The 13,513-nt window shown below is 51.8% G+C and overlaps 1 protein-coding gene across 4 annotated transcripts in view; it reads right to left on the reverse strand.

Moving 5' to 3' along the window:
- Positions 1–338: 338 nt before the first annotated feature.
- RALGAPA2 (Ral GTPase activating protein catalytic subunit alpha 2) overlaps positions 339–13,513 on the reverse strand; it is a 336,447-nt gene continuing 323,272 nt past the window's right edge. The window contains exons 40-41 of one of the 4 annotated variants that reach the window (XM_032419573.1): positions 6,610–6,649; positions 339–3,471 (exon numbers count right to left, since the gene is read on the reverse strand). In XM_032419573.1, the coding sequence (XP_032275464.1) occupies positions 6,645–6,649 (5 nt within the window). In that variant the 3' untranslated portion in view covers positions 339–3,471; positions 6,610–6,644. Of the gene's footprint in view, positions 6,319–6,609; positions 6,650–13,513 lie in introns of all 4 variants that reach the window. The other 3 variants (XM_032419574.1, XM_032419572.1, XM_032419571.1) reach the window with 3 other exon arrangements.

Genomic DNA, 13,513 nt, shown 5'->3' on the forward strand with positions numbered 1-13,513 from the left:
CCCGGCGTCCAGAGCATGGGACTAGCCCAGGACGCTGGTGGAGACCACCTGGCCAGGCCTTCGGAATGTGATGGTGGGAGCCCTGAGGCAGGGCCATCAACAGGGCCTCAACCACACCAGCAGGAGGCTGGTATTACATTTTATCTACCACTTACTCACAAAGACAAACCCTCAAAGTCAGCCTCTTGACCATCAGGGCCAGGGACTCCTGACTGACTTTACATAAACACATTTGTAAACTTCCCTGGACTGGTACTGGCTACCATTTTGGGATACATAATTAGGCTTTGGTTAAAAAAAAAAAAAAGAGGCTTTTGAGCAACTCTGATAAAAAAAGCAAGCCATCTTTTTTGAGATGCCAGGATAAACTTTATTTTCCTAGAAACTATAAAGAAAACAAAAGAAACATACGGCATTTAAGTGCTGTGTTTCTACCTTATTAAATTCATCACAGCAAATCAGAATTAAAGAGAAAAAGAGGGTAAACTGGAGAGTTGAGCGGCGCTCATCAGCGGAGCCGTGTGCTTTTCCAGGTGTGGCACGCACGCGCCTGCACAGGTGGATTCTACCCCGCGTAGGCATAAACCCAGATGTGGGGCGTTAGGCAAATTAAATAAGAGAGAGCAAAACAAAAATCAAATGACATCCTATAACTTAATTTCCCATATTTATCAGTTTCTTTTTCTTATTTACATGAACTAAATGTTGTCGACCTGAAACCATAAGAAAACATTCACTTCATGTGTGTATCATACACAGGTACTGAGTGTAGCTAAAACAGTGGTTGTTTCATGTTGAATTCCTTTCCAGTAGATACAGACACGACACACAGTTACATGTGACGTCACAGTACGTTGTAAAGGATCCCTCAAGCCTCCAGATGATACAGATGTACCAGGAAGTGAAGCGCAGGCGGCCACACTGGGAGGAAGGTCAGGAAGACGTGATTTGCATGGTCTGCGGATCCGCATGATCTTGTTTGTAAGGCTGAGGGTCCCGTCGGTCAGCCCCTTTTGTGAAGGCCAGGCTTGACTCTCCTTCCTCCCTGTGGCTCTTAGCAAACTGCAGCCTTCACAGCGTGAAGACACTGTGACAGTCACTTACCCAAGCGAAATTTCCTCACTGCTGTCTACTTCAGATTTTACCATTTTTAAGAAGTCATCATTTTGGTTTTTTTTAAAGTACAAAAAACACCTTCTCAGTGAGACTAGGGAACATCAGCTTTGCTTTGGACGGAAATCAGTGTGCAGAGATCAGCGTGCAGAGAAGTGGGGGGATGGGCCTGGCCCTGCCCGGAAGCCGGCGAATCTTACCCATTTTGGGCCGATTAGGGCCACTTTCGAGTACAGATGGCTGACCTACTAATGCGACGAGTCAGCACTGTGACTCAGGTGGGTCCCCGCCGGATGAGTGAACCTCCATAATTTTGCTGGAAAGGCATTTATTGCAAAAAGCACAATATTTGCTTTTCTAAGTGAAAAAAAAAAAAAGAACTTGATCATTTCAATTTTCCACCCCAAATAACAAAAGTGATTCAGGTCCATGTGATCGTAAGCAAACCTGGTTGCTAGATTCCCTGCTCCCTATTCCACCCCGATGCTGCCGCTGACAACAGTGGGCTCAGAAGCAGCTCCAGTCCCCAAACCGCTGGCTGGAGTCTGGGGTCACAGGGAAGTTAAAATCAGGAGGGACGACAGGAAAGGTCTAGGTATATGCTGCCTACAACTGAGTTTCCCACTTGCCAGTTAGGAGGACTGGTTCACGGAGCACAAGTCCAGGGGAGTTCAATGCGACTTCCAAGTCCTGACACTTCAGCTCAATCCAAGAATTCTGCCACAGGGGATTTCTAGAGCCTGGAAATAAAATGTCCTCCCAGAACCTACTGGCTGGCAGAGCCTGCCTGGGACTCTGGAGCCCAGGGACAGGTGATGCTCTCCCCTGCAGGAACGAGGTCTGGGCACTTTGTAAATATCCAGTGGAGCTGCTCAACACGAGTCTGCTGTCTGAGCGATAGTGGACAAACCGTGCCTACCAGAAAGTCCAAATTATTTAAATGGCGAGGGTGGGCGGCTGGAGCAGGGGTGGGGAACAAGGGTCAGGTCCTGGCCAAACCAACGCAACAGTGCATGGAAAGAACTGATTGGTCAGTGAAAACGGCCACTCTGATGGACTGAGGGGGCTCAGGAGACTCGCCAGGAAGGGGACCAAAGCCACCGCCGGGGTGGGGGTGGGAACACCCAAGTGGGCACAGAGCACAGAGGCAGAGAGTCACGGGAGGCGGGGAAGCACCCTTGCAGGGACCGATCTTTCTCGGGTCCTTAGCGGCTGTGTTCTATGTGCTGCCCACCCCACCCCTTCTGAGCCACGGGCTTACTCTGGAGACAGGCTGCAGGCCTAGGTGAGAGGCAGAGGGCCAGACAGGTCTTCCTAACTGATTTTTCTGTCGCTGACACCCTCAGACCCCCAGCAAGGATGCTGGCCAAGCACAGATAGAAGGTAGGGATTTTCATTTCTTCTTCTTCTTCTATTTTTTTTTTTTTTTTAAACAGGCTCAACATGCCTTCCTTGGAGCCAAATGGGTAGAAAGCCCCCATTTGTGCCGGGGCCCTCCCCCAGCAGTGGGCAGGAGAGCACAACTGCAGGGCGAACCTTCTGGAGGCAGATGGACATCAAGGGGGGCCCATCTCAGTCTAGCGCCTGCGCTGGTGTGTGCCTTGTGTGTTGACGTGGCGCTGTGCTGAGCTGGGCCCTGGAAGCCTCCTGACCTACAGGAGCTTTCACAGGGACAGGACCCTGTTTCTAGAGTCATCTGAGGGCCTCCAGGATGGTCGGGAAAACCTCTCCCCCGTTAGTGGGCATCAGGCACCAGGTGGAAAACACTCAGCAACCCAGATAAAACTTCTCCTGGGCAAAAGACCCTAGGGAAAGCCAATTTCCATGATGATGAAATTTTGGAGTAAACCATAAAATCTAACATAAGAACTAGTGCAATCAATGCAGAGAAAATTCCTCAGTTTAGCAGATGTTTTGCCAGCCCTTCTGTGAATCTTGCTTGGGTTTATAAACAACTCGGGGTACAGAAACCAGTTGCACTCCACCCCTTCCCGAAAGCCCAGAGTCTTCTCCTGCCATCCCTGCGGAAAGCAGCCCCGTCAACGCCCATGAGAGCGCATCTGTCTCTGGGTGGTGGTGACCCTCCCCTCTTCTTCTTTGGAAGCTCAAGTTTCGTGAGGTTCTAGGGCAAGATGACACGGCCCAGTGAGAAAGTCCAACCGGCGACATTTCGGTGGGGTTCACCTTGAACTTTGGAAGTCCGTTAATGGGAAGATGTGCCGAGGGCCAGCAGAGCAGTGATGTTTCCCGGAGTCTCTGTGTTTGGGGGCTTGGGGTGGGGGAAGGGGGAGTCTCATTCATCTCCTCCTTGTTAAGAGGTGCCGTGAGACGGAGGCACTCAGGCTGGCGGCCAGGGCCCTGCAAAGGAAGCAGAGAAAGGCCGAGTCAGGGCACCAGGGGAGGCCCTCGTGGGCACAGGTCCAAGAAGGACTTGCAGCCCTCAGGAGACTTGGCACCACCACATCCCCAGAAAGGCTTTGACGACCTCCCTTTGTCACCGGGGCAGAGATGTTTGCTGAATGAATCAACACGTGAATGTCTTTCCTCCGGGTCTTTGCTCTGGACTCTCCTGCAGCAGAAACAAGCTATGAATCCTTTTGATATTCAGCTGGCCTCACCGTCCATTCCGCAAGTAAAGAATGAAGAGAAAAGGCCTCTGATTGCAGCAAAGGGAAGACAAGCCAGGGAGGGAGCAGCATGGCCCAGAGTCAATGAAGAAGCCAGGAAAACTTGATGGACAGCTTTGGGGATTCCTGTCAGTGTTATTATTTACACGTATTTACATATAATATTTCACCGGATGAGTTACAACTGGATTATTCCCCAAAGGATCCGAGAGAGAGGTCAGGACTAAATTGCTTGCCCGAATGAGTCCAGATGAGCATAGCACCATTCAGCGCTGGAGGGAAAAGGAGTAAAATCAAAGCGTGCGTGTCTGCACCTCTCCCCCTCCCCAGGGCCCTTGCGAGGGTGCTCAGAGGAATCCAGGAATGCCTGCTGCAATACCCAGCCCCTGTTGCTGCTAGAGTCTGGTCTCCCCCGGGGGCCCTGCTGCGAGGGAGAGGCTTGTTTCATCACCCCTCTTCCCCCATAAGCTATTTTTAAGCCGGCTGTGTTACACCCCAAGCTTCCGGGCCAGATCCGATCAAACCTCAGAAGCAGACTTTCTATCCTCCTCCCAGGATGCTTCACTTAAAGGGGTTTGGCCTTTGAAATTTTTATTATTATTGGCATTTGAAATTAATTTATGTAAGTTGTCTTATTCACCGACAACATCTTTTCTCATTTTCTGACCTTACCTTATTGTTTCTAGGAGGAGCCTCTGAAATCAATACTCACAAACATGCTTGGACCTGAGGAGACAGCCTTCCCCAGTGCGTTCCCAATTCCAGCACCTTAAGGCGCCCACCGCGGGGGCTCTACCGTCTCCTGCCTGCTGGTGCCCGTAGGCCGGGCAGAGAGAGGAAATGTCCTGGGGCTCTCTCCTGCGGTTCTCATCTTTAAAAATAGGCTGCTTTTGACAAAGGCAGCACAGCCATACTGACCTCCCTGACAGAGACGGCATTGGCAAAAGGTCTCTCTCTGTCCCCTCGGAGCTGGACATGGGGGTGAATAAACCTGATTCAATCCTTATTAGATAATGTTCCATTTTGAAATACCTTCACTTCAAACTGTCTAGGATTTCATATTCCTCACTAGGAACCACTCTACCCAGTATTGTAATCAGACTGATTGGGAGAGAGGGAAGGAAAAAATAAATAAAAAGCACGTGAATGAAAGAGAAAAAATGATGTTCAAAGATATGATATTAAATGCAAGAGTAATTCTGGATTAGAAGGAAATATTGAATGCCTCCAGCCGGGGAGGGCCAGGAGGGGGAGGAGGGGTGCACGCTGCATTCCAGCAGTGGGGCAAGATGGCAGGCGGACAGACTGACGGCGGGCGGGCAGGTGGCAGACCTTGAGGAGCTGCAGGAAACTCTGCAGCAAAGTGGCCCCCGTGCATCGAAAGCCGTGGCCCCAACCGCTGGGGTCAAAGGGAAGGCTGCCCCTCCCAAAGCCAGAGCCTGCACGACCGTGCCCCTGCATTCCTCCAGTCCCCCACTTCCCGCTGGCACAGCCCCAGCCTGTGGGGCTCCTGCCATGCCCGCTGCACCCCGTGATTGATGGGGAGGCGGCAGCTGGGGAATGAGCCGGCGGGCCACAAAGGAGAGAAGTCCACTCGCAAGCTGCTGGCAGCCGCTCCACTCATTCGGTCTTTTCCTCCTGCGGGAAGCCGGGGGTCTGTTCAAAGGGCACTCGAGCGCCCCTTAGCCGCTCCGTAGCGGGAGCAGGAAGGGACGCATGGATACGGGGTCCTGGCCAATGAAGACTTCTGCAGGAGGCCCCCACTCTGGAGAGGACTGTACAGCCCCGCTCCATTCCACCCACCACGAGCACCCGGGCTGGTGGGGCTTGTTGCCTCTGGGGGCTCAAGAGAGCGCGGCCCGGTGTGGAACAGTTCTGGGACTGGGCCAAAGCCATGGCCCAGGGGAGAAGAGAGGGCAGCTGGGCTGCAGGGTCAGCTCGCTGTGGCAGTGGCTGCTCGTCTACCCTGCGGGTGGAGGAGGTGACGTTGTGGATGAACCCGAAAGTCTAGATGCTAACATTCCACCCTATGCACAGTTCCTGAGACCGTGACGGGCATCTGTACCACGCCTTCCTCTGTGGTGACATGGTTAATAAATGACAGCTCGCTGGTGTCCTCCTGCATTATGACTGTGAACATCATCACCATCTGGTCTCCCTTCCACCTGTGAGCCCATGAGTCAGTGCAGCCGGGGCCACCCCCAGCCCACACGGCCACAAAGCGGCACGGGGACGGGTCTGGACCCCGGAGCCACGGCAGAAAGGGGAGGCCCACGGAGGTCACACCTGCTGCAGCCAGCCTGCCCTCTGGGTCCTAAACTGCAGCCCATCCCCGGGTTCTTCACCCTCTGTGCTCCCCCAGCTTTTGTCTGCTCTTCCTCCCCCAGCTGTTCCATTCAGCAGCCCCCCAGACAACCTGCTCTCGCTGCACGGAGGCCTTGGAGGCGCCCATTAAGGCGAGCGGTCAAAGGCCGGCCCAGCACGTGCCACATCTTATCGGCCCATCTCAAGATCCTGCTCCTCCTGGCTTGGGCAACAAAAAAGGGGGCGGCCCCGGGTCCACCGGCTCCCCGTGGCCCTGCACACAAAAGGGCGGGCGACAAAGACATTTTCCGGGATGGCAGGTGTTGGTGTCGGATTCCGCCCGGAGTGCACGGGCAGAAGAAAGGCGAGGCTGGGTTTCCCTGGGCAGCACAGACATGCAGGGGCAGGAGGGTGGGCAGGGCCCCTCGGGAGGGAAGGTGGGAGGCAGCAGGCACTCGAGGGGACATTTCAGCACGGTGTTAGCCCTGGTGGAGGTGGGTTAGTGAATTCACGCACCCCTCCCCAAGAGCAGGGTGGCTGGGCAAACCCCAAGCATCAGTCTTACCTTGCTCAAACATCGCAATGAGACCTTTACATATTTTAATCTGAAAGGAAAGAACATGAAATCAAATGAATACAAGCCCAGCACACCCACAGCCCGACCTGATAATGAACACAGTGCTAATAATACATTTATTCCTGCGCTGCCTGAGTGTTGTCACAGCTTTGGAGATCATTACGAACTGAAAATTCACTTAAAATTCTGCTTGGCAGGACAGAATTTTAGCTGCCATCACATTTACAGACGTGAAACGAGAGAGACAATAGTGTTCCTAGGATGCGTTGTGTAGAAGCTGCTGGGAGCTCTACAGGCACAGGGCGGCACTGACCACCGGACCCTTTTCCTGTTGCCCCATATTTGCTGACTGATTTGGTCTAAAATACATCAAAGCCTAAGAATGTTCAAGATGAGCGTTAGGAATTCAATGGGTGACCTGAAAAAATACTTGCCAGGCTCTAAGTGTGCAAGTTTGCACGCCTCTTCATTTCATTTCACAGGTTTCTGAGGTGTACACGGTGTGTTAATTTAGTACTAGTGTCACCTGTGGTGTGACAGTCCCTGGGGAGGAGGCACACAGCCGGCGGTGTAGAGGGTGGCCGGGAGGGGGACCCTGCAGTGGTGAAATTGGACTGCGAGCTCACCCTCCCTCCCAGAGCAGGAGGATCTCAGCAGACACGCTGACCCCGAGAGGGTATCTGAGTTTTACGGACTTGGTGACAGGTTTTCTTGATTTCCCCCCACCCCTCCCACAGACAGTCTATTTCCTACGTGGGTTTCCCTTAGCAAGTCCTCAGCCTCATTCTGCACCAGGCGTCGTAGCTCCTCACCCCAACCCCCACAGCGCTCCTAAATTCAGTGTCACTAGACCACCATCAAATCTGGACAAAGGACATTCATCAGTGACACGGACTGTTGTTTGCACGGCCACAGTCGTAAACTTGGATTGTCTGCTGACCCTGCCTGCCAAGGTTGGCACAGTGAGCAGGGCCAGTTTCTGAGACAGTGGTTCAGAAGGCTGTCAGAAGGACCGCTGACATAGTCTCAAGTGGGGCTCTCCAGAAGAAATGCGCACTTCCACGATCTAGTGAAAATTCATCCCCCCGCAGAATTACTTGGGGTTAGGAATTTCAGGATAAATAACTGATTGTGGATGATCGGTCTTACTTGATTTCCAACCACTGTCACCTGCTCCTTCTCTATACGTGGATAGTGCTCCAGACCACAGGAAGTTCTTGCGACTGTGTTGATTGCCGGTAACAGACTAGAATGTTTTCCGTGGATCCTGGATAATGCGATGATCTAGATTTCCTGTTTTCTCCCAATGCACTGTGCTGTAGCACCCCACTTCTTCTCATGGAAAATGGCAGACGTACAACATCTCTCCGCGGGTCTGTCTTCCTTGAGTTGGGGAGGCCCAGCTTTTCAGGGCACCATGCTACCTACCCTCTCCAGTGTGAGCAAAGGGTCTCTTCATGAAGGGGCTCCTTAGCCTCCCTCCCCTGCAGCCCCTTCAGCGCTGGTTATGCTGGGCGTACCAAGAAAGCAGATGGCGCAGCTAACAATGGAGGACTTGTTTGTAATTGCTGATGAGGACTGGTTTGCTCCTCTCCCCAGTGCATCCCCAGATGCAGCCTGGTGTGGTGTGCTGGACCAAACAGAATGTCTCAGTAACTGCCAGTCCATGGGTGAGTTAAGGAGATGCAAAGACAGAGACAGTTGGGGGCTGCCTTAATTATTCCATGGGGCTCAAATGTCACTTGCCCTTGACACACAGGCAGTGCTTACCCAAGGGCGGGAGCCCACACTTGGAACAGAGGAGTAGGCTGTCAGCTTCCTGATAACATCCCTGGGGGTGAGCGTGAGGTACCAACTAGCCTGGGCAGTGTTGGAAGGCACCAGAAGAGAGCACACGGGGCTTGGAGATGAGGGACGGGGGGAGAACAGGAGGCACATGATGCTTAGGGTGGGGGAGAGACACAGAGCATAATTATTTCATCTTTTCATCAACTGGGCACCTGAGGTGTGCCAGGTTCTGTTCCAGGCTCTTGGTTACAGCCGTGAACAAAGCAGATGAAGCTCTTGCCTGTGGGCCCTTTGGTGGAGGAGTAGCGGCATGCATTCTAGCAGAGTGATATCACCCCTTGGGGGGCAAAAATATCTTATTTTTTACACGTCGAAAGCCCTGATGTAGGTATGGTAAATAAACAGACACACAGGATTTCTGGAGTGTTTCGGGGGGAGGAGACAAATGAGGAAACTGGTCGGAGGTCTTGGGGACCTCTGTGGTGGGGTGATTGTGAAAAAGAGCTCGAGCCACATTGGGTGGGAAGGTTAATATGTGCATTACATTCAAAGTTTTTCTTACATGTGAGTGGTGCTGGGACTCGGGGATAGGCTCCGCTCGCGTCTAAGAGCAGCGGAGTGGGGCCCCTCTGGAGGGAACCCTCCCCATGTCAGGTGACACCAAGGGGCTAAACTGCAGCCACTCAGTGGCTCTGGAAAATCCAGAAGCCACTCTTAGAGAATGATGTCCTACTTCGTGGGCCTCCTCGTGCAGCTTCTGGGCTTCTCCGGGTATCAACGAGGATTTGCTAAAACACAGGAAACAATAGTCTTGATCCGAGATGTGCTGTGTTCCACACAGCTCTGCCTCATGGAGGCTTTTCAAGAACCGGTTGGTCTTTTTGTGGCATGTGTTCTCTGGCAGGCCTCACTGGGGGAGCGGAAGAGCAAGGATTTGAACGGAGCTTCCTATCTCCGAAGAAAGGCTGCCATCCGGGACGCCACTGGGGATGACACTGGGCAGGGTCAGACAGGAAAAGTGGTTGCTTCTCCCTGGGTCCTTGTTACTTAACAGTCAGTGTGGAAAATGATTAACTGGTCCAAGATAATTAGGGAAGGGAATGATTTTGCGAGCTGGCATGGCTGAGGGAGAGAAACAGTGGACGGCGGTTCCAGCTTTAGGCGCACGCTAAGTATCCTCCCAGCAGGAAGGCAGACAGAGCAGGAGATCAGAGAGCTGTCTGGGCTATTCAGACCCCTTGGAATGGCTCTGAGGAAGGGAACAGGTGCAGCCGTGGATGGGGTAAGCCTACATGCTCAACTCAACACTGGCAACTCAAGACCAGTGGGAATTAGCCAGCTTAATTAACATTTCCAAATGGCCCAAGGATGGCTTCCAGTATTTCCAACCCAGCAGCAGTGGCTGTGTCCTGGCCCTGGCTCTGGCTCTGGGCTTCCTCTTCTTGGTCGTTGGTCTTGCCCATCAACTTTGGTTCTGAATCAGAAAGCTGGGACAGCTGGACCAACAGGCGGGCAGGCAGGCAGAGAGTGCTCGGGTCTTGTGCGCCTGGACGTGCATACACACCGGAACGGGGGCTAAGCAAGCAGGTGGAATGCTCATGAAGTCTTCTGGCATTCTTCTCTATCCCTTCTACAACTATAATGTACTTGTATGGCTCTATGGCGAAACTGAACTAAATTATACCTTTAAGAGTAGTATCTTGGTTTCAACTCTTCTCGTCAGGCCCTCGTGGGGACAGGTTTCTAGACCGTCTCACTATCTCACAGAGCATGAATACAAAGATCTCAGTTACATCTTAGCCGTGACAGGGCTGTTCGCTGTACCAGACTGAATTCACAGCTCAAAAAATGGCAAAACAGTACAGACATGTTTATAGCAGCAATATTCCTAATAGCCAAAAAGTAGGAATACTCTAAATGTCCATCAACTGATGAAGGGACAACCGGAATGTGGCCTACCCTTACACTGGAATATTTATTTGGCAATATAAGCTACCACATGGATGAGCCCGAGGACATGCTGAGTGAAAGAAGCCAGTCACCAAAGACCACATACTGTGTGGTGCCATTTATACAAAATGTCCAGAATAGGCAGATCTGGAGAGACGGAAAGTAGACTAGTGGTTGCCCGAGGCTGGGGTGGAGGGCAGTTAGGGGGGAGTGGGGATTGACTACTAGCAGGTTTATGTTTTTTGTTTGTTTTAGGATGAATTAAAAAGTTCTAAAATTAGACTGTGATGATGGTTGCACCATCTTGTGACTATACTAAAGACATCGAATTATATACTTTAAACGGATGAACTACATGGTAGATGAATTATATCTCAATAATGCAGTTTGGAGCAAGTGGCAAAAAAGAACAGAAGGTGATCTGGGCAGCACCACTGTTACTTCGATTCCAAAAGGGACACAACAGAAGTGGCTACAAGTTTTGGAAAAATCAGATCTCCCCGTGGGTGCCCAGGGAGGCAGGAGGACAGGGCTCCTAGCGGAGGCCAGCAGCAGCTCTCCTTCTGTGTCACCCCACACACTCTCAACCGTCCTCAGAGCAAAGAAAATGGGGCTGCCCCTCGGACTACACACTACTCTTCCCTTCAAGGTTCTCTCGGGTTTATCCTAACTTGAGTTCATCCGTGCTATAAACACCCAGGAGTGGCCTGGGGTGGCGAGGTGGGATTACAGTGTAATTCTCCGCAGGACACACTAGGATTCTGTGCGCCGCTCGGGACGACTTTTTATGTTCTCTAATAATCAGCTGCTCAGGAAAACGTAGCAGTGATGTCTGTGGTGACTTGAGGGAAGACAACGAGTTCCAGGTATCTGTCTGAGGTGTCTGAGGAAACATCAGAGAAGCAATGGGACTGTCTGGTTGTTTCACTGATGAAAGCTGCCCTGTTGTCTTCAGACACAAAGGAAGCAGTTTCCTTCCACAGTTAAGATGTTTTCTATATGTGAATTCTTTCTGTGGTGCTTCATTTGCCTTCTAAGGTAGACAAGACTTTGCTTAACTTTCAGTTACATTTCTCAGTTATCTGTGCCAAAGTGGGTGTGCATTTGCCACTGGACACACTGTAGAGGTCAGAAGTCCTATAAAATAGTCCTTTCTGCCTTTGGGGAGGAGCACTTTGCCTTTGCCTCAAAAGAAGGGCTCCCCCCACCACAAGCAGGTACCAAGAAGAGGGGGTCTCTCCGGGTGGGCGACGAGTCTCATCTGGCTAAGCACCTGAGCCCTGGTCTCAACATGACCAGCCGCCTGATAATGAAAAAACCAACCCTCCTCAGTTCCCAAACTGCCAAAGAGATGAATCTTGCTCTGTGGAGGGCAGACTGTGGGAAAAGTGTGCAGTAATGTGATTTCTACACATAGGTAAAGAGCCTTTACTACTCATCGATTATTCTAGAGACTATTTTTCTCAGAGCAAAACAATGCCAAGGAACCTTAATTCTCGTATCCTAGCTCTTGTGGATCATCGTGAGTCCTTTTATGTGTCTTCAAACAATGTTCTGTGTACCCGGGATGGTGATCAACCATGATTCTTCTTGCTAGCCCATGGGTTCCTGACCACTAGATTCTGGTGTGAGTCCGGGGGTTGGGGGTAGGAGTCTTAAGCAGGTGGGGGACGTGCGACTGCAGGTCAAAGTTCTGCCCCATCTCTTTTTCACCTTCTTCCTCTGACCACACAAACCTTCCCCCACAAGAGGTAGGTGTCACCATGCTCCCCTAACCTGTACAGTCCCAGTTAGGGGCTGCATTCTGTGGCACTGGGGGTAGGGGTCGTCACTGGGGGCCCTCTAGCAGCCCCATGGAGAATGTTCAGGGGGAACATCTCTTGGACCACAGCATGCATTCATTAGTCAACATGTATTCTGTGCCTGCTTTGTAGTAGGGGATGGGAATACATGGGGAATAAAATCTTATCTAACTAGTCTCCCTCCTGTCCCTCCCCTGGAATATCCTCCCCACAGGAGTCAGAGTGATCTTTTTAATCAAGAATCATATCATGTGACCCCACTGCTTAACTCCCTCCAGGAGCTGCCCAGCTCCTGGTCTTTCCCTAGGCCTGTGAGGCTGTTCTGACCTTCCTCCTCCTCCTCACCCCCTTGCTTGCTCTACCCTAATCACACTGGGCACCTCACTGTTCCTCAAATGTGTCAGAAAAGCACCAGCCTCAGGGCCTTTGCATTTGCTCTTCCCTCTGCCTCGGGTGCTTTCCCCCAAGATTTAAATGGCTCACTCCCTCACTTCCTTCAAGCCTCTCTTCAAATTTCACCTTCTCAGTGAGGCCTTCCCTAACCCCCATTTTATTTACTTTTTTTTCAAAGATTTTATTAGAGAGAGAGAGTGTGAGCGCACGAGTGGGGGTAGGGGCAGAGGGAGAGGAGAAGCAGACTCCTCACTGAGCAGGGAGCCCGATGCAGGGCTGGGTCCCAGGACCCTGAGATCATGACCTGAGCTGAAGGCAGACGCTTAACCCACTGAGCCACCCAGGCGCTCTCCAGGCGCTCTCCCGTCCCCCATTTTAAAGGGCACCCCAGAGTTCCTGACAGGAGACCAGCGTCTTTCTCACCCATCTGAAATAGATAAGCCTCAGGGAGGGTAGGACTTCTGTTTTTCCCATTTCTATACCTTCTCTCTTAGTGCACAGTAAATATTTATGGAATGAATGCCTGAAGGCCCCAGCCTTTGTGGGGCTATGTGATGATGTTCCGACGAGTGAAGCCACAGTTCCCATCTACTTAGGCTGTACCAAAGGTACGTGTGTGTCCCCAGGACTTGAGCTGGACTGAGTTTTAATATCTAAATATGGCCTCTGGCAAGTCACCAGCTTTGGGTAATTGGAATAAAGAGCAGAGTCAGCCTAGTGGCCCGAGGAGTCCCAGTTCTGGCTTCTTCCTTTCTTTTCTGTGGTCTCCCTTCTCTCTGCGACTGTCGCCCTGACTGTCGCCCTGATGTCGCCAACATCCGCTGGTCAGGAGAGCCTGGACTCAGAACGCTGATGCCCAGATGTCACAGAGGGCCCTGCCGTTAACCAGAGTCGGGCTGTTTCTCTAGCTGCTTCTCCGAGCCCTGGGGACAGAGCTAGGGAGCAGGGTTTCCCCAACT

This window comes from Phoca vitulina, unplaced genomic scaffold (genome assembly GCF_004348235.1).
Source record: "Phoca vitulina isolate PV1807 unplaced genomic scaffold, GSC_HSeal_1.0 scaffold22, whole genome shotgun sequence".
Taxonomy (NCBI): domain Eukaryota; kingdom Metazoa; phylum Chordata; class Mammalia; order Carnivora; family Phocidae; genus Phoca; species Phoca vitulina.